The 22,138-nt window shown below is 32.4% G+C and overlaps 1 protein-coding gene across 1 annotated transcript; it reads right to left on the reverse strand.

Moving 5' to 3' along the window:
* Nucleotides 1-2,388: 2,388 nt before the first annotated feature.
* LOC126736466 (uncharacterized) lies at nucleotides 2,389-6,904 on the reverse strand. The gene is made up of 9 exons (XM_050440844.1): nucleotides 6,716-6,904; nucleotides 6,552-6,666; nucleotides 6,367-6,486; nucleotides 3,450-3,585; nucleotides 3,314-3,393; nucleotides 3,046-3,258; nucleotides 2,819-2,993; nucleotides 2,684-2,766; nucleotides 2,389-2,624 (listed from the first exon to the last, which is right to left on the reverse strand). The coding sequence occupies exons 1-9, from the start codon at nucleotides 6,812-6,814 to the stop codon at nucleotides 2,428-2,430; spliced, it is 1,218 nt and encodes a 405-aa protein (XP_050296801.1). The 5' UTR covers nucleotides 6,815-6,904; the 3' UTR covers nucleotides 2,389-2,427.
* Between the last annotated feature and the right edge of the window lie 15,234 nt (nucleotides 6,905-22,138).

Raw genomic sequence — 22,138 nt, forward strand, 5'->3', positions numbered from 1 at the left:
CTTAAGACCATTTAGCTGAGTAGTCATATACATATTGAAGAGCTTTATTTAAATTTTTAACTGATTGTCTTGCGTTTTGCTTACTATAGTGGATATATACTCATATATCGTCTGCAAATTTTTATATTTAGTAGCTATTTACAGATTTGTTTAAATTCATCCTTTAAAAAGTAAGAGTTCCAATATGGAGCCCTGAGGTACGCCCCTTGTCACTTAATATTTAAGCGTTTTCCATTGTCGCCAACAGTCAAATTTCTGCCGCTAAGGTAGTCTTTAATAAGAATGATAATACTGCCATCGAAGTAGTAATAATATAATTTAGCAACAAAACGTTGCGAAAGAATGCTGAAGTCTAGAAAAAGTAATGTGGAAAAACCAGTATCATTTACTATATATAATAAGGCAGTTGTTGTACTGTGAGCGATTCTAGAACTTAGCTCATTGTCCTTTATAAATTTAATAAAATCAGCGTACAAAAGTTTTTAAACACATTTATTAAAAATAAGTGGCATATAGCGTATAATATATACTCATCACACAGTTCTATCATTTCCAGACTTATGCAATCAATTCCAACGGCGTTTAAATGAATTGAAGCAATTGCATGGGAGATATAGGTAAATAAACGGTCCAATTTTTAAAAAAAAGTATATTATTAGACATTCGGTATTTTAATAAAATTGTACAGTTTGTGCATCTGCCTAAAAATTTAAAGAAGTTACTGACTCAAGAAGTGATGTATATGTGATGTTTTCATGTAAAGCCTTCCAGGTCTGACGACTTCATTTTGTTGTTCTAACATACTCAAGATAGACCTTTTTTGGATTTCTGACATAAGTAGTAATAAAGTTTTACAGTTTTCTTACTTCTTATTCTATTTTTTTATATTTGGTTTATTTCACAGTCATAATGAACTTTTATTTGTTATTTGATTTTCGTGGACCTTCCTTCAAAATTTGTTTAGGCTTAGGACTGGTCAAACTATATTAAGATTTGAGGCGCATTTAAAGATCAAATAACTAAAATAAAAACATAAACAGAACAGGTTTATTATAATTAATCAAACCATAAAAAATATGTCAAATCTTATAAATTTTGAAAATGATTCCCAACTTGTAAAATGCAACTGAACCTTTCTATCATACATATTTGCAATTGCATTTTTTAAGCTATATCTTTGAAACAAATATAAATGATTCCCTATTATCGAAAACAAATTACTCCTTACAATCTAACGATTTGGGTAAGGAATGTCTGAACAAAAAGTTTACAAACCGTAACACTACACAAATGTTGAATAATGTTTGACTAATGTTGTATCACGAGACAAGCTTTGTTTATAGACTAGACAATCTTTGCTCGCCTTGATATCTTAACAATACTAACAGTTATTATCTTACGCTAAACTAGGGGCACTCTTCTTGCCATTTCCGTGTCAAACAGTTATTTAAGAATATATTAATTTTGGTCATTAGAACCGATTTCTTAGTATATAATATTTTTATTGATTTTACGAAGGCAATAGTCGAGTATAAAAAAATTAAGATACTTCGTAGTTACAAAGATATAATTACACTTGCTTCTATTATTTATATACAGGGTGGTGCGTCGCCGAGCGGAACATAGGAAATCCCATGTAAATTTTAAGAAGGTCAATTATTGGCTTCCCTATACATTTAACAGAAAAATTGTAAGATAACTTTTTGAAGAGATCAATCTGAGAAACCCTCGTGCAAAGTTTCAAAAAATTTTAATAAGCGAATCTGGAATTATTTAATTATATGTTATTGCAAAATTACCAAATTTTCGGTTCAGGTAAAACCAGACACCAGCCACCAACAAACAATTTGTTATAAGGCTTTGTCAAATCTGACGTACAGCCGAATACAAGAAATGTTTTTTTTTCGTTTTATCAATCCCACAACCATACATTCAAACTAAGACACGTTAACATTACTTCTTTATCTAAACTTGTATTTAATGTAACGATGAAGTTATATTAAATATTTATATCTATTTTTTCGTCGATTGAATAATTCATACTTGTTTTCAAATATATTCTTAAATATCGACTGTCACTAATTTATTGACACTTATGATCACGTCAGTGACAATATTCATTTCACTGGTGCCTGTTTGGTTTTACTTCAACCGAAAATTTGCTAATTTTCCAATTACATTTAATTGAATAATTCAAGATTCGCTTATTAAAATTTTTTGAAACTTTGCACGAGGGTTTGCCAGATTGGTCTCTTCAAAAAGTTATCTTACATTTTTTCTATAAAATGTACAGGGAAGCCAATAATTGACCCCCTTAAAATTTACATAGGATTTCCTATGTTCCGCTCGGCGACGCACCACCCGATATAAAATAAAATACAAAGAATATATGCTTAGCATAATATACTAATATAAAATAATATATGGTTAAGAACACGTCAACTTGGTAGACTCTTTTTCGTCCATTTCTTCGCATAACTTTGTAGTACTACTACACTTCTGGTTACCATCGGAATCTACACATCTGCAGACTCCTCTCCTACACTGCACCTGTTCGTAGTTGCCATTTTCTTGGCATGAGGGCTTTTCTGCTGTTGATATTAATAACGTAGCCCTAACACATTCTAAAATAATTTAAAAAAAAAGTAAAAATATCATTAACTTAGGAATGGTACGGTCTTACTACAATCCATAGCTGCCGCTAAAGAGTTAGTTTTCAGAATAGGACTAGTTAGCATATTGCCTTCCTTATCCACACAGTATTTACTAAAACAAAATAGGTTTGATTTGTGTACCATACGAAAAGCAGGTTAATTACTGAGTAAAATTTTCCTGAACTGCCTGATAGCTGCCATCCAAATCGCATTTGGGATACTTATACCCAAGTATGAGATTGTAGCTATTTTTACGCTTTAGCTCTTGAACTTCTTTATATATATTCAAAAACTCTTTTTCACATTTAGTATAATACTGCCCTTGCTTTGTAGATGTATCTAAAATTATGGACAATAAAATAATTATATATCAGTTTGCCTTATTACATACAACAAGGCAAAGTTTCCTTGTTTATTTCATCTATTTTAACTAAGGCATCGTCGGGATATGTTGGTGCGCCATCTTGACTATCTACACACAAACATTCTTCATTTATGCACTGGAGGGAGGCAAAACTTCCATCCGAATTGCACTTGAAATGTTCGTGGGGGTACAGTTCACGACCAATAGTATCTACTGCATCATAATAAGCTCGAGAGCATGCTAAAATTTTTTTTTTGTAGTTGTAAAAATGATTATAGTAGATAGTACCACCCACCACAAGACATATAGTCATTGAGAGTATTATAATTCTTTTCTCCAAATATCCTAGAGCCGTTTGAATGAAGACAATAGCATCTATTTAAGAAAAACCATTGTAAATTATAAAAATATATAGATTTTAAATAACTTACGATTGTCCAGGTATGCACTTGTATTTACCATAGAAGCCATCTTCATCGCACAAGGCTCTGGTTTCCATGGTACCCAAATAACCATTTTTCCTCCTGATGTCGTAGCTCTGCTGTTCTTTGGCACATGAGGTGGACACTAAAAGATTCTTCAATGTATTTTATGTTATTCAAACTATATTTTAAGGGCTGTTAACTTAGAATCAACATAAGTTGTAAGTGAAAACCTGCAGTAACTTAGGCTCCGGCAGATTCTAAAATAAGGTACTGAGTCTCTCTACTTGTTTAATTCGGAATTCAGATGTCATATGTTTATTTTTGTGATGCTAAATAATTACTTTTACGTTTAACTTGTATTAAAAGCTTACATAAATCCACGATGGAAAATTATTCTGAATTGGGATCGTTGGAAGACAGCCATCAGTTTAATGCTTTGTATACCGATTTCAACAACACCAACACATTTGACCGGAGCTATCAAATGCATTGGTGAAATTGTAAATTGTAAGCCATCAAATATTGATAAGCAAATTTCAGAATATGGGCATCCAGAAAGAACGTTTGCAGGGGTCATGGGCAAACAGTACTCTAACCAGCCTCCTAGCACGCAACTGAGCCTGATGAAGTCTGTTACGTATTGTTTTATCAGAAATTCTGGTTCCCGTTGTGGTTGCTAACTAATTTTAAAGCGCTCGTGCAGTAGTGGGTCGTTTCCTAATCGCCCACAGACTTAATAAAAGGTCTTCTCGAGCTAATGGACCCTTTGACGTTGAGGATAGGGTCTTCATGTAACAATGTCATAAATTAAATACCGAGTCAATGCTCTGTTTATAGTGGCCCGACTCACACTCAAAATTTCTACGACTCTTCTTCTGGAATAACCTTCTTTAATTAACGATACGAACACAAAAAAAATAGTTTAGAAGTATACGAATAAGACTGAGGTCTATACATTTTGATTGTAAAATAATATGTTCGTTTAATTACAAAATACGTGGAATAAAAGCTTATGGAGTAGTGGCTCCTTTTTCGTTTTGAGTAGTTTTATATAATTATATCTAAACAGATTGTAACAAAATTGAAAAATACACTTTTATTGACAACGTCAAAAACTCTAACCTGACTTATGTTCACAGTAGTTTCATTGTTTTCAAGGTAAAAACTGACTAAACAATTAAAATTGTTTGAATTGAATTGTCTGAAATTTTAATGAATTGTCACGAAACGCGATTTCTTTCAAACACCCTCATGGAACAATTTAGAAATGTTTAGAATTTTCTACATGGTTTTTGCCTATGGAGACCAATAATTTCAAGAGAATATTGACAGTCAAAGCAAGCAAGTATACAAATTCTAGAAAATTTAAAATACAGGCATATACAATAATATAACCTAAATAACCTAAATTGGGGCCCAAATAGGGCCCTCAAATACGATGAACTACAAAAGATATAGGTGAAAATAATAAGCTAAACGTATGTAGAACCCTAAATAAACTTAATTAATCAACTTAAACTACACAATGCAAGCAAAATTTTATAAAAACTATGAAAATAACTAATGTATTTACATTTTCATAATACTGCTCCCCTCTTAAGTTTGATCGTTTCTTTTTTCCAGTAGACTTGTGGATAGAAGAATGATATCCCAATAGAAATGGTTGTATATAGGAATCCCAGTTGGTTTACTTATAGTTTTTCTCAAATAGGTTTCAAATATCTCTCTGGGGACACTAATTCGGCATATCCAGTTCTGGAACGGCACTTCAGCTACTGTAATTGCTTCTTGGTTTGGAATAGCATAAACCTCGGGCCACTTACTAAGATAATCCACAGCAACGAGGGTACTATATCAATCTCCGGAGTTGCTAGTATGAAAAGGTGGTCTACTGCATCATAATAAGCTCGAGAGCATGCTAAAATTTTTGTTTATAGTTGTGAAAATGTACTACGTCTATGGCAATTCGTTCCAAGGATACGCCAACAAGATTTTTCCTCTGATCCAGGTTCTTCGGCCCTTGCTTGGTTCACACTGTCGGCACCAGCGTTCAACATCTTCATGATTATTTAGCCAGTATAACTGTTCTCTCACTTTTACCAAGGTCAATAATACATCTTGTATAAACAACGAATTCCATTGAGACCAATAAGCTTTCGGTTCTGGAGATTAGTCAGATATATCTTTCATTTTGGCTTTGAAATTTCTCGAGACTTTAGTTCATAAATAAAACCAAATACTGGGTCGAACGGAATTCAGGGACATACTTTTATTGACAACGTCAAAAACTCTATAACCTGACTTGCATGGACTGTCGTTTAATTTTTGCCAAGATAAAAACTGAATGGAACAACTTAGAAATGTTTAGAATTTTCTACGTTCTTTTTGCCGATGGAGACCAATAATTTTAAGAGAATACGGACAGTCAAAGCAAGCAAGTATACAGATTCTAGAAATTTTAAAATTTACAGGGATCTACAATAATATAACCCAAATAACCTTAATGGGGGCCCAAATACGGTCCTTAAGCAAGATGAATTACAAAAACTATAAATGAAAATAGTAAGCTAAATGCAACCTTTCTTTATTGTTGAGTTGCTGAGCATCCTTAGCAAAATTTAATAAGAAGCTGAAAAAATAAAGAAGACTTAATGGAAAAAGTACTAAGAAGAAACTGGAAAGGAACTGAATGATTCACTGCTACTTTTAATTAGATAATTTAAAATTAGCACAAACCCTACAGCATATTATCATACTTATTACTGAAAAAACGGTAGAAGCTAAGCAGTGATACCAGCTACCTTCTTCAAGAAAAAAAGGAAAGACAAATATTATTTACAATAACGCATTATGAGAATTGACGCAATACATATTGCATTAATTGCATCCTTAAAAGTCGATTAGTAATAATTGAAATACTTACTTGGTTGGCATGTTCCATCAGAGCTACTTTCACTTGATACTAAGCAAGCCAATCCTGGTCCACATATTGATGTAAATTTATTCTGTGAAGGATCCCCAACACTGCAAGTATCGCCTTGCGCTAAATATTTTAAGATATAATTTGTATACATTTTTGTTGTGTGAAGTGAAAATAATATTTCATACCTAGGTTTTGAAGGCAGTACTCGCAACAATTACAAATATCAGGGGAAAGCATGTAAACGCCTGAATTCGTGATACTTGTGCTACATTTTGAGTTTACCGGATCACATACAGCATTCTAAAAATACAAAATGTACGAATAACAATAATGCATAATCTATGATTACCTTGCAACTTGTAGCTCTGCATGTAATATCTTCGTCGCCTAGCCCTGAAATTAAACAGAAAAGACAAGAAATTATTAGAAGAACTTTAAAATAATCCATTTGTAATATTATAAAGCGTATATTATTTATCCTGTAAAAATATTTATTAAAATCACTAAAATATTTATCTTATTGCAACGGAATATATCAATCTCAGAATATCTAATCTTCAATAGGATTAGTAATATATTTATTAGACATATTAATCTCTTTTAAAGTTATTATCTCAATTCCTGATATAGCTACCTACATCATATAGAAATAAAATTTGAAAATATCCCAGATCATATATAATATACAGGGTGACAATTTAAGAACTTGAAGTGGCCATATATTAGAAACAAAAAGCTAAATAAAAAAACGCTGAACACAGTTTCTATAAAACGAATGGGGAACAAAAACAAGGATATTAGATCACCTATATCTACAACCCCTTGGACAGGGTGAAATACACCTCTAAAATCCTAAATATAAAGGGGAGTCGAGTGATACAGCCTTTTGAAGCTCTTGAAAAATGCTTTCTAATGACACTATAGAAAATTACATTTTAGAAAATTCTTCTCTCTTTATCAGTAGTGTAACACATTTTTGATTTTTTTTATTATTATTTAATTAAATGTTCAAAATCATGGCTACCATAAGCATGTCTCTTATGAATTTTAAACATGTCAAGCCCGTAGGTTCTTGTATGGGTTTATTTGCTATGATTTTTTTTGTCGAAAAAAAGGGTTGCTTATAAATATTATTTTTAACAATGGTGTATAGCATAACTGAACGTGTAGACATTATTTTCATTTATGGCTCCCAGGATAAATGTTTCTTAAGGACATCTCAACGTTTTAAGGACAGACAGGTCAAAATGTAAACCCAGAGTATGTTCGCCAACTAGAAGTCAAATTTGCAGAAACTGATTCTGCCACAAATAAAAAGAAAAATCAACCGAGATTAGTCGACGAAATAGCGCAAATTGAAATTCTGAATCAGTTTACAATGAATTTAACTTTATCAACTCGTCAAGCAGCTGTAGCAACTGCATTATCTCGTAATTCAATAAGAAAGTATGAATGGAAAGAATTACATAAGTTTTATCCCTATAAACTGCAAATACTGCAAGAACTTGGTGAAGGCGACCCGGTCAGAAAAAACCGGTTCTGTGAAATAATGACAGATAGAATTACGGCAGAAGCTCGACTAGACTAAAAATATTTGATTCAGTGATGAGTGTACCTTTTATTTAAATGTTTGTTAAAAAAGTTGTCCAAAACGGTCATTACTGGAATGACGAAAATCCCCACGTATTTAGAGAAGGTCATACGCAGTACCCCAAGAAAATTAATGTTTGGCTGATACATTGGGAGATAGGAGTATTATCGGCTCAATATTTATACCAGAAAATTTAAATGGCGACACGTATTCTAAAATGCTACAGAGGTCTATCGAAATTAGAAAATCAAAGGGACGTATATGAAAATTTATCTTTAGAAGAACGCTTACTACAATTGGAACAGGATGGAACATCTCCCTATTATGTAATTCCCGTTAGGCAATGGTTGGATGATCATTATCCTAACCAATGGACTGGAAGAAGAAGAGGTTCTATGGAATGGCCACCTAGATCGCCGGACCTAAAACCTTTTGACCTTCTTTTTGTGGCGTCACCTAGAATCTGTAGTTTTTAAAACGCAACCTGAGTCACTAGAGTAATTTCAGCATAGAATAGTAGGAATGCCGTGGTTTATCCAGAGAAACATTTGTAAATGTACGTGAAGAATTTGAAAGTAGCCTTTATTATTGTCTTCAAACCAACGGAAATCATTTTTAATAGTTAGTTAAATTATAAACATTTGAAAATAGTGTTTTTATTTATTGTTTTCCTTAATAAACAGAGAATAATTCTTTTAATTGTGGCTTTCTAGGGTATCATTGGAAAGTATTTTTTAAGAGCAAGATAATGTATCTTACCCTGTACAAAGGTGATACCCAAGGGTTGCAGATAAGAGTGAGATAATATGCTTGTTTTTGTTCTCCCTTCGTTTTGTAGTAACTATTTTCCGCGTTTTTTTACTCAGATTTTTATTCCAAATTTATGGCTATTTCAAGTTTTTAAATTGTCACCCTGTACATTTGAGCATGATCGTATTTATTGATACCGTGTTTTTTAGGAGGCAAATCAATACGCATAAAAAACCTAGTTAGTTTTTTAGTAGTTAATTATTTTAACCTATAATAATTATTATATGATTATAATCATCAGAGCATGGGTTAAATTGCTTCATCATTGACAAATTGGAATTATTATTCAGTCGAATAGAAATGTTTAAAAAACGAGAACTTGGTCAACATATCATTTCAATATTTCTGGTCTGTATCAAATTGCTTCCTTTGTTAAAAATTTCATTGAATAAGTCAACTATAAGCGGATAGCAATTGTATTCTAGGAAGATGTTTCTTGATAAGGAGGCTTTAGTCTCGAAAATATTTAGGAGCACAATGGGGGAGAGTGTGGCGGTTTTATACTGGACCTGCGGACCTTTTTACTGGACATTAGCCGAATTTTACTCGTTTAACGTTTCTAACCCAATTTCAAGGGTTTATGCGACCTGTGTTAATGAGATGAATAACACCGGGTCTAATAAGTGTATTTTACAGAGCTTTTGGGGAATCGGGCGAAACTCAATCACTTGATATTGCGGGCGTGGTTCAACATATCCTCGAAACTGCGGCAACATGCGGACCAGCCAAGGCCGGAAAGAGTGGACAAACTGCGTCGGAGAGTTGACAAAATTGGACTAGTGTACACAAACTTCCCATCGCCATATAGACAGGGTACTAAATGCCCCAGAAGCTCAGAATACTCAAACTAGGAACTACAGTGAGAAGGTGTCCGGATAGGAGTCGTTGATCGGAGACATCCAAATACTCTTTTGAGGAGCTGAGCAGACTGGTTTAAGATAAATTGCATGACGCTTTAGGTGGCAGCGTCGGGTGAGAGTCCCATTTAATTTCTAGTAGCGTTGTTTTTCGCAGGAGTCCTCTCGTTTGCGCATCCACGAGAACGAGAGAGTAGCTGGAGCCAATGAAAAACATCTTTGAGGGGATTGAGTTTTGCGTCCTTAAGGCCGAAAGCCGAAAGTGATTGGACGATTAGATAAAAAAATCTAAAATTCTTTACTAACACAAAATTTTGGTCTAAAGTCTAAGAAGTTGAATTTACTCCCGTCTAAGCCGCAAGATAAATGAGAAGGGGCAGACGTTGGCCTACGCACTAGATGCGGCTTCTTATAAGATACAGGAGAACGCAGGCTTTAGGGTATTCTACCAGCTAGGGTCACTCCGACAGCTAAATCCCAAGATGAGAAAAGGAATGAGGGTAATGCAGATAAACCAGCAACACATCAAGACTGCACTGTGAAGGGCAATGAAGTCCTTTGACATTGCCTTATTACATAGAATTATAGTTTTTCGACGTTTTAAATAAAGAATTAATACCTGGTTTTGTAGCTACAAAGGAATGAGGGTATTATAATATTACAATGGGTACTTCGTACATAGTTAACTTTATTGAAGACTCCATGTATCCCAAGTCCCAGAAGAGCGGATTGGGAGGCTTTAAGGCAGAACTCTACGGTGCGAGTTGGTAACAAGATATAGGCAAAAAAAAACACTAAATGACTGTGTGGAGCACTGACCGACCCAATCATAATGTTTTACATTGTCCAAAAGTCATGAGGAAGTCATATATAAGACTTGACCTTGAAAGAAGACAGTTTAGAAAAAATCCAATCAGGCAAAAAATTCCGGTAGGTAAGGGACATATAGCCTTGACAGAATATAATGCGGGCAAAAACCAAAAAGAGATTCATGGTAAGGAACTATAAAGTACTCCAGAGTGTGCTAAACTTTAGCAGATTCTTGTTAAAGAGCCAAGATATACTAAAAACAATGATAACACACTTACAGGAGGAGACACTGGCTAAACTATTGTAGGTTTAATTTTTTGGAAATATCTTAATAGACCAAATATCTTGCAATGGCACGGCCAACTTAGATTCTACCACAGAGATCATCAAAAAAACTGGAAAAATGCGAGAAAGGTTGTAACAAGATCAAATGAGCGATATTAATTATGCACTGTTCGGATTTTCTTTCTTTAAATCTCCGGGAGGGCATTTATCCAGCACTACTTCAGTGGGGCCTGTAATAGTTATTGTCTCACCTCATGGGGGTGTTCAAAGCGTTTCTGACGCTAAGATACATTCCTATGAAATGAAGAGTTGTCAGAGTTGCGTTTCTTCCGAAATCAGTGAGGCTTGACTATACAACTCACAAAGCTTATTACCCTGAAATCTATGGAAAGACTGTGACAAAAATACATAAGGGATGAAATCCTGATACCAAACCCGCTACATCTCAGTGATAGGATAGGGGATGGACCACAAAGAGTCCATTCTGGATGTATTTGTTGACATCGAAGATACATTTGACAAAACAACATTCCGAAAAATCAGCTAGTCACTAAACACTAGAATACTAGAAACACCCCAGATACAATACAATATATTACAGAAATTTGTACAAATACACAATTCAATTTATAGACACAACTTAAAAGCTATAATATAATTCATAGAACTAATTTTAGATATTTTAATAATATTTAATGTTATTCTTATTGTTTATATTATCTTAATTAGATGATGAAGCCATTAGAATGAAACGAAAAATTTTTCTAGACCACAAATTAGGCCTGTGTTCAAAATTTTTCATTTCCTACATTGAGGCAAAGACAAAAAAAAGTTTTTTTTTGTAAATAAATAAATATATTATTCTACTATAAGGAGTAGAGGAGCGGAGAAGACATAAGAAGTAACAAGAAGGAAATTAAAAATTTAAAAAATTTCAAAACAAGAGATTCGACTTTCAGGGGATTATAATTTTATGACAAATGGCAACTGCGTTAACTGATAATAAAAAATAATTAACAAATGTACTTTAAATTACTTTATCAGTAATTTTTTAAAACTATTATAGTTTTGTGTAATAAACTGTGTTAGTTCAGCATTTACATTTTTTTTTTGGTTATGGTTTCCCTCAATTTTTGTTTTTAAGTTTTGCGGTAAAATTTTAAGAATTTTTTTGAAGCAAAAATAATATATTTCTTTGCAAAAGAGAATTGTTAAAAAAATTTGATTGTATTTCATTATTTCTTTTAGAACGGGTGCTATATTGATGATCAAGCTCAGTGAAAATGACTTTGTGTCCTTACCTTTGTTTTAAAAATGTGTTTTATTTTTTGTAGAAATAAAAGCTTGTACTTACAAATAATCCTCTTAGGTTTAAAGCATTTTAATTCAGAATAAAGATTTTTTTTGTAGGATACTGGCTATTTTTACAACAAGTTTAAAATCTGCAATGCAGTTTCGTGAAGGCCACCCCAAATTGGTAAACAGTATCTTAAAATAGACTCTACATCTTTATAATAAGAAAAATAACATAGTTATTTTTATAGTTATAGTTAGTTTTAAAACAATTAAAAAATAAGATGGCCAAAGATAGTTTAGTTTTAATAAAAGCCGACAAGGGAAACTGTATTGTTATAATGAACAAACCAGATTATTTATCTAAGGTTACTTAAATTCCAATAATTTTTGCAACCTAACTAACAACCCTATGAATAAGTTTATAGCCCTATTAAAGTTTACTCTTAAACAAATCCAGTTGACTCTTGATTATTTTTCCATCTCCGAAAGAAAACTCATTCCCATGAATCCCTCCACTCCTCTCCTTTACTGGTTTACTGCCTACCGAAAATACATAAAGCTAACTACCCTGTTCGTCCAGTAGTTGCCTACATGAATTCTCCTGCTTCCAGACTTTCTTCTTGGTTATCTTCGATTTTACCTTCTACGTTAAACTACAACAATCCTTTTTTTATAAAAAAATTCTTTGAAATTAACTGAACATTTATCTCCTATCCAGATACCACCCCAATCCTGGCTTATCTCTTTTGATATTACTAACTTGTTTCCGAGCATACCTCCGAGTGATTGCATTTCAATACTCAGAGAATTACTTTATACTAACACTAATTTACCCAGTCATTTCATTTTGGATTTGTGTTTTCTAGTCAATTGTGTGCTTCTTCAAAACTTTTTTCAATTTGACAATAATTCTTTCGAACAAAAAACTGGATTAGCAATGGGCTCTAATTTGTCACCTTTTTTAGCCGAACTGTTTATTTATAAACTAGAACAACAAATTTTGGAACACCATTTATTTCAAAAACATATAAAAACATGGGTTTGCTACGTAGACGACATTTTTACTATTTTTATTGGAACCAAAGACGACCTAGAAAACTTTGTTGATTTCATTAATTCTGTTCATCCCAACATACAGTTTACCTATGAGTTACAGAAAGAATCAAGTTTGCCATTTTTAGACCTTTTAATCACTAATCACAATAACCATTTTGAGTTTCAAATATGTCGTAAACCTACAGCCACAGATACAGTAATACCCTTTACCTCTAATCATCCCTTTAGCCAAAAATTAGCCGCTTTTTATTATTTTTTTCATAGATTATTCAATATTCTACTAAACAATATTAATTTAAAAAAAAAATATAATATAATTTTACAAATCGCTCGAAACAATGGATATCCTAAATGTTATTAAGCTATATAACAAATTTTTTTTCAAAAAACTTAAACCATTACTCAGTAAACCCAACACCCTCGGATCTTATCGATCTATTACTTACTTTGGCAACGTCTCTTCTAGTGTCGCACAGTATTTTAAGTCCAATGAATTTGTCACTAAACCTAATATTTGTTTTAAAACCAAAAACAACTTGGCAAAACATTTAGTAAACACTAAAGATAAAATACCGATAACACACCGATCTGGAGTTTACAAGTTAACTTGTTATGTGATATCTGTTATGTCGGCCAAGGCTGAAGGAAAATTGAAGTCAGAGTCAACGAACATTTAAGACTTATCACGCGAAATAAAAATACTTTTATTAACAATACCAATTCTCCTTTTGCGAACCACATATTAGAGTCTGGCCATAATTTTGATCCGGGACCTAACACTGAGGTTCTGCATGTTTGTGAGAAAGGGTTACCGTTGGACTTGTTAGAAGCATTTGAAATAAATAGGGCCATAAACTCCTCAGACTGCACATGCATTAATGAGCAAACTAAGTTTGACAGTTTACGCGTTTTTGATTCAATTAGCCCTAGAAAATAACTTTTACCTTTATTGTTTTTATCTTATAACATTCGTATTAATCAAAATTTAAAATCTTTTTTTTTAAGGCAACGTTAATATACAATAGTTCCTTCTTTTAATATGTAGAAACTTGTATCGTCCTAAGTTTAAATTTTATATTTTGAATCGTAGATGTCCTTATTGTACTATGTTTTTAATTTTAATTCTTTTATTTATTGTTGTTTTTATTCCCGATAACGGGTAATTTTTGTTTTATTTGGTGAACGTATATGTTTTTTGTAATGTTCTGGTAAGTTCTAAACCTGTATTGTTATAGCGAATAAGCTCTTTTTTAAAACTGTCTTGAATTACCTGTATTTCATTTTAGTATCTGGTGATGGCTGTTTACACAGCCGAAATGCGTAATACATTTACCTAAGTGACCTACATGCATTTTTCTTGGAGATAAAGACTTCCCCATTTTGTAATCTTTTTAATGATGTTTTAGTTAAGTCTATGGAAAATCTTATGAATAAATATCCAAATAAACACGTTATTGTGGGTGACTTTAATGTAGACCTTTTAGCAAATAATATCACAGTCATCAGTAATTAGTAATTAGTAAGTTTCCTAAACCTTAACAATTTTTATATTCGTAATAAAATTAGTGATAAGTTTGCTACAAGAGTATCAAATATTCCAAAGTCAAGTAATTGACCATGTTAATAACAGATCAAAATCTAATTGTCCAATGTATAGTAAATGTAGATTCTAACCCTTTGTCTGATCACCAGAAGCTCATTATAATAATTAAAGAAAACTTGAAATAGGTCCGCCCAAAAGTTATACATGTGTTCACTTCCATTAACTGTAATAAATTCAAAGAGCTGTTTAAAAATAAAATTGTAAACCTAAAAATATGTAATTCTCAACACCTTATTGAACTTGTAAACCAGTGTAAACAAGAAGTTCAATATGAAAGAAAAATTAACGGTCATGAAGGTAACACCTGGTTTAACTATGAACTTTTTCAACTAATAAAAGAGCGAGATAACCTTACAAAAAATTATGTGACAATAGAAATGATAACCTCTTATCTGTAGAATTTCGTCTTAAAAAGAACCAGGTAACCAATAGAAAGAAAGAAAGAAAGAAAGAAAATGTGCTATATTACGTAAGAATAATCTTGTGTACAAGCATCCTACAAGCTAAAAAAAACAAAACAAAAATACAATTTCAAAAATTGACAAAACAATGAACAAAATTAAACACAAGAGACAAAACTTTTTGAACATACTTAAATTAAAGATAACTAAATAAAACAATTAATTACTAAATAAAGGTAAACTTGTTGACAAAACCAGAGAAGAAAAAAGGTGTGGTTTCCAGTGCTTTATATAAATCCGGTTCTAAAACTTCTATGTTAGCTTATAGGCCTATTGCTTCTGTAAGTGTTTTTTCCAAAATTATCGAAAAGGTGATAAAAAAGATAATGTTGTCATATATGGATAAGTATATAGAAAACGATAAATATCAGTATGCGTTCATACAATATAGTAATACTTTAAGTACAACAATGGACCTTGTTAATAAAATTTTCACAGAGCTAGATAACAAAAAAATTGTAATTGCGGTATTCATTGATTTAAAAAAGGCTTTCGACGTAGTAAACTTTGATATCTTACTAGAAAAGTTAAAAAATATGGGTTTTAGGGGTGACATTTTTAACGTTCTTAGCTTAAAAGCTGCAGGTCTTAGAGCAAATTATTATACATTTGCTGATGACACGGTTTTATTGTATGTTGGAGAGAGGGTAGGTGTCTTAGAAGAACAAATAAATTCTGACTTTACTTTAAAATTCGACTTTATTCATACTGGTTATTAAATAATAAACTAAAAATCAATGTTTTTAAATCCAAATAAATGCTATTCGTTATAATAACAATTTGCAAAAAGTCAGTTTTTTTAAATACCTAGGTCTACTTACAGATGAACATTTAAACTAAACGAAAATTATTTCACACATTTATAATAAATTATTACCCATGGTGGCAGCTAAATACAAATGCAGATATTACTTATCCTACAAAAATAAATTAAATATTTACAACTCTCATTTTTTATCACACTTTTGATACCTAATTCCTGTGTGGGGCACATGTGGATTAACGGAGTTTAAAGAGCTCAACTTCTACAAAATAAGATTTTAAAAATATTGTTTAGTTATAATCGATTAATGCTCATAGAAAATCCTAAGCTGCGGACATCGCAATACAGTCCTATCAATATGCTCGGACAGCAGAGCTGCCATTAAGGCTATCACGGCCGTAAAGGTAAGCTCCGAGCTTGTACTAGAGTGCATAAAAGTCCTGAAAAAACTAGTGCAGGTTGGCTGCAGGGTCCAGCTCGTCTGGGTACCTGGCCACGCAGGCCATGCAGGTAATGAGGAAGCGGACTCTCTTGCCAGACTGGGATCCGCGAATGTGCCGATGGGGTTGGAACCCATAATTGGTATCGCCAAATGCATAGCGGTCGCGTCAATGAAGGGTCTGCTGGACGAGTGGACCCACCGAAGATGGACTGAGTGCCCTGGTATGAGACAGGCTAAAGCCCACATAAATGGCCCTCTGCCTGTCTCACCAAAAATCTACTACGCCTAAAAAGACACAAAATTCGGCTAGTGACAGGTCTTTTAACCAGACACTGGCACGTAAAAAGCTATCTCCATACCATTGGTATTGTAGACAACCCGGAATGCCGGTGGTGCTGTGAGGAGGATGAAACTGTTGACCATGTGGTCGGGGAGTGCCCAGCACTCACGCGCGCCAGGTTCAAATACTTCGGTAACACCTTCAGTGTACCGAGTGACTTTAAGTCCTTTAGACCAGAGAGCCTTATCGGTTTTTTCTAAGGCCGTTGGGCTCTGGTAACCCCCGGTGGGGCATGACTGGAGACCTATATGCACAATTGGCTTGGCAGCCCACTGTTTTGATAATTTCAATTTCAAATGCAAACGTAACTTTATACAGGGAGCTGGGAGTATCGCCACTAAATAATTTAAGATATTTTGAACAATATAAAAATATTTATAAAATTACACATAACAACCAAAAATTCAATTCAGAAATTATATACAGGGTGTTACTTAAAGGTATGTCATAATTTAAAAGGGACATTCCTGGACCGATTTTAAGTCGAAAAGTTCATATAAACATGGGTCCTAAAATGCTTAGTTTTTAAGATACAGGGTGTTAAAGTTTAATTTTTTTTTCGTTTTTAATAAATTTTTCAAATACGGTTTAAAATATTGAACTGAATTTTGGCACAGAATATTATGGCATAAAAACACATTTTTTAGATGTTCACCTACTTTTTTTTAGCAACCAGTGGCGTAGCTATGATAAATTTTTAATACAATTTTACAAAAAAAATACTACGCCATTGACTTACGAAAAAAATTATGATTTTATCTTAATTATCAATCAATTATAAACAAAAAATTCCTCCATGACTTTTGCCGTAAATCTTACCGTTTGGGTGTAATCGTTAATTAAAAAAACGTCTTTTATGCATAAAATGCATCTTTAAAAATTATGGAAATTAATCAAGTTAGCTTTGCTTGTTGCCAGAAATTGTTTTTTGTTGTTTTAAACATTATGATACTTGCGTTAGTGATTATTCTTGACAGTTTGTTTTTAGTACCCTTTGGATCTTAAAACGTGAATTGTACTAGTTAAAAAATGGCAGATTATTCTAATTTGGAAATGACGCAAATGCATTTCCTATATGGACTTGCCAATGGTACTGCTATGGAGGCGCGGCGTTTGTATCAAGAAAGGTATCCTAATCGCGCTGTCCCAGATAGAAGAATATTTATAAACATTCATCGTCGTCTGACTGAATCTGGGAGTTTTAAGGCTAATTCTGCCGAGAGAAGGCCCCGTACAGTTAGGACACCGGCAGTTGAAGAGGTTGTCCTACATGCAGTCGAAGAGAATCCGACCACAAGTACACGAAAAATTGGTATGGACAAGACGGTATGGGAAATTTTAAGGGATTCTTTGTTATATCCTTTTCTCATACAAAGGGTTCAAGCATTGCTTCTTAGACATTATGAACCGCGTACGTAATTTTGTAGATGGTATCTCCAAAAAGTAACACAAAATCCTTAATTTTTAAATTTTATGTGGAAAGAGTCATAAAGTAATAGTCTAAGCGATATTTAATCATTTCATTAAATAAATAAATGTTTTAAGCATTTTTTTAAGAATTTATACACTTGATTCGTAAAATTTGACTACATGCGCCCACGTACTATTTTGTTAAACGCCTGACCTTAGTCACAGCCACTCAAGCGTGAAAAGTTACATAGGTCCGGCCTTAAAATTTATTTGTATTTAAAACTTTATTATTCGGGATTTTTGGGTTTAGTTTTATTAAGTTAGAAATTTAGGATAGTTAATAGCAAGATAATATTTAATTTAAATATAAGATTTAAGTACGTAAAATGAGTTTAACCAAAAATTTTAATTTAATAAGTTTAGTTTTTAGCGCCATCAGTCCCTTATAATAAGTGATGAGAGAATAGGTGATACGAATTACTTAGGCCCATTTATTCTGTGGATTAAGGCGTTAAATTTTTACTTTTTGACACAAAAGTGTAAAACGTTTTCAAATTTTATATATTTTCTTTTTTTGGGAATTGAGATTTATTTTTACATGGTGGTGATTATTAATGGGGATTTTGGCTGCCATATTCAATGTCCTTTATTATAGTTTTTGTTTAATTAATACATATTATGATATATTATTATAATAACATACTCATGAAAACCCCCATCTCTATATTTAGTACCAACTTCTTTTGATAAAAAGTAATTATGTAGTAAGAAAATTGGAAGTATATTTTTTAAAATAAACTTTTACATTAAAAATCATCTAGCTGTCTATACTTTATGCGTTTAAAAGACCCAAATTTTACTTATAAAAAAACATACTTTACATCCTGAATGTAATATTTATTAATTTGTTTGCCTCGTATTTAGTTATTATGCATATTAGGAGAAATTAGATAAAAATTAACAAAAATAAATACTTATGCTAAAAACTAAAAATCTTATACAAAACACTACATTTTAAGTATACTGGATCCTAAAACTACAGTGAGGATACTAAATACTTTTATAAATTTAACCACTCTTTTGGGTCTGGCCCAAAAAGTTAATACAATTTTCTAAATTCTGTGATTTGTTTTGTTTTTGTGTTTTTCTTACTAAAGCAAAAAAGAGATTTTCCAGAGAATGGTGGAAGAAGCAGTCTTTATTGTGTCACTAAAGGACAAACAGGGGCAGTAAGCTGTAAAAAACAAAATTTTTAAACTTCTTTTATTAATAAAAATATGGTTTTCTTACTATGGCAAAAAAGGGACTTTTTCCCAGAGAATGCAAATCATAAATGTATCATACCTTGTTTCGGCTAAATAATATGTGGATCTTTCTTCCTCCCAAATTTTTTAAATTTTTCTCAAATATTCTATACACCACCTGACAATTCCATTACAGCAGCTCTTCTGTTAACCATCTTAAGCTTAAATCCAAGTTTTATCAGGTATCTCCGCAAGGTTGAGACTGAGAAATGTTTGTCCCTTGCCGATAAGGTGTCTCTATGGTCAGAACTTTATTGCTTTTGTATTTAGAATACACACCTTTCCTTAGCAATTTGGCAATATCCGTGTCAAGTCCCTTGATTGTCCTGCATCTTTTCTTTTTATTCTGCCTTTAATCCTTTTATTTTACAGGCATATTGTACTATAGGGAACCCCTGTTAAAAATGCTGTTTTTTGCAAAGCACTACAATCATTTGTGAACTGAGGATCATTCCTTAGATTGTTATAGATATTTAGATGAATTTGTTTTGCGTCTGTACTTAAACAATTACGTTTTAAAACTGCTTGATTTCCTCTGTAGCTTCTACTTCCCTTGCTTCTCTTTGCTTCCTCAACACTAGAAAATGAACTATCAGAACTATGTAAGTCTAAATCAATGTCCACATCACTCTTATTATTTTTATCACAAATGTTATTGTCTTTCTTGTACACCCACGGTCTCCATAAGCTCGCACACACTTTCCTCTTCATTTACCAAATTTTCATGCCTATTTTCCGAGGGTCGAAACATTTTAAGGTCTTTAGGTATAATACCAAAACAAATCCACAAACACAAATAAAAAAACATACTTCCTCACAGTAAAAACTGCAAAAAATTGAGACGAATACAGGCCAAATTCTAAATTCTTTACTTTCATAAACCTGTAAAAAGCATAACCGGCAAAACACATCAAATAATAACCTCACATGGCCCCCCTCCCAACTATTAAAGGTGATAGACCCATCCAACAACTATTTTAAAGGCGATAGACCCATCCTTAAAGATCTCTTTAAAAACACGTCGAAAGTAATACAAAAACTGCCCAAAAATTTATTTGGGTACGGCCCCATAATTCTTAAAATTAGTGGGATAGAGAGAGATACACAATCACTTGCACAGCCTAAAGTAGGAATCGCCAGAACGCAGGTGTTTTATCCTTGTTTAATAGACTGGCTAAAAAGAGGTGACAAGTCTGTGCGTGCTGGAAGTGTTTAAAATATTTTGTAAGATGCTTGGATTTTAGTCCGCGGTCAATTTTTTGATATTATTTTCTTGTGATATTTTCTTTCTAAAAATTTACATTTTTGAAAGAAAAATAAAAAATAGTATAAAACATGGGGTTTTACGTATATTTAAAATGATTTCCTAGATACACAATATAAAATTTTGCCATTTAAACATATATATCATGCGACAATAAATATGACATAGGCGCACGAACTAGTTAGTGCGGCATCTGCGACACATCAAAGATTCTAATAGATCTCTGAACTGGACTTTAACAGCAACCATCTCATTCCACTTATACCCCCAAATATTAACAAACTTTAAATGCAACTATTGAACTACATCAATATCCTATATGATATATTATACAAATCGATCAATATAAACTCATAACATGTTTTTTAAAACTGTGGTGAAGATTTTATATGAACAGGTATTTTATTATAAAAATTCATTATGTTGTGACTAAAAGATCTTTCAAAAATAGAAGTTCTGTGAAATGAGATTGTTATTGAATCTGTATCCTATTCTGAATAAATTGTCGAATCTTCTGATCCATTTCTGCCACTTTAAACCAACATTTCCTGTGTGTACGTTAAAACTTTCAATGGCACTAAGTTGATGTTTAAAGTTTGCTAAAGTTTCTCTGAATTTACTCATAGTGGTTTCGTTTCTCGTCGCTAAAATGTACTATTTAAATGTTGGTTATTGTTGTTGTTCGTATTTGTTTATTATTTAGATTAATACAATACAGTGTGTTGTTGGATTTCATGGATGTTACAAGCACTGGAATTAAATTCCACAAATTCGCTTATTTTTGTAGCAAAATAACATCGGTTAGAAATATAGACACATAATTTAAAAAATGGATAGGCTTACCACGTTCTATATAACTATTGATTATTAATCTATGTATGTATATTTTTAGAATAACTATTAAGTTTTATATGTATCTGACAGCATTCAAATTTAAAATTACAATATTTCAAAACCCTTTCGCGAAGAAGTACGAATCCCAAACATGGTTTAAATCGCGTATGCGTAGTTGACCATAGTTATTTGATCATCAGTTTCGTCAAGGATCGCTTCCGCGATTCCTCCAGACCTCCAATTCATGGCTTATGCGACTATAATAACATCAATATTCGTGCATACAGAAATAACTAGGGCCTTTTTACTATTAAATTACATTACGATGTGGTATAATCTTGATATTTGCGCTTTCAAACTTATTTTATTGCTGACTTTAAGGTCCTATTTTACGAAATTTCTTAGGATCTGTAAACTAAACGTAAAACCTTTAATGGTTTTAATCGGTTGGGCTCCTCTAAAAATCAGCGAAACCTTATGATTTACCTAATTTTAAAAATTTGTGTAGCTATAGTTGTGCTATTATATATTTTATTAGTTTTACTCGATTAAAGCGAAGAATGTGTGTTGCTACAATTCTCTATACCAGACATTATTTTAAAGTTATAGTATATAAGGTTGCTACAGTACAGATAGATTTTGTATT

This window comes from Anthonomus grandis, chromosome 5, assembly GCF_022605725.1.
Source record: "Anthonomus grandis grandis chromosome 5, icAntGran1.3, whole genome shotgun sequence".
Taxonomy (NCBI): domain Eukaryota; kingdom Metazoa; phylum Arthropoda; class Insecta; order Coleoptera; family Curculionidae; genus Anthonomus; species Anthonomus grandis.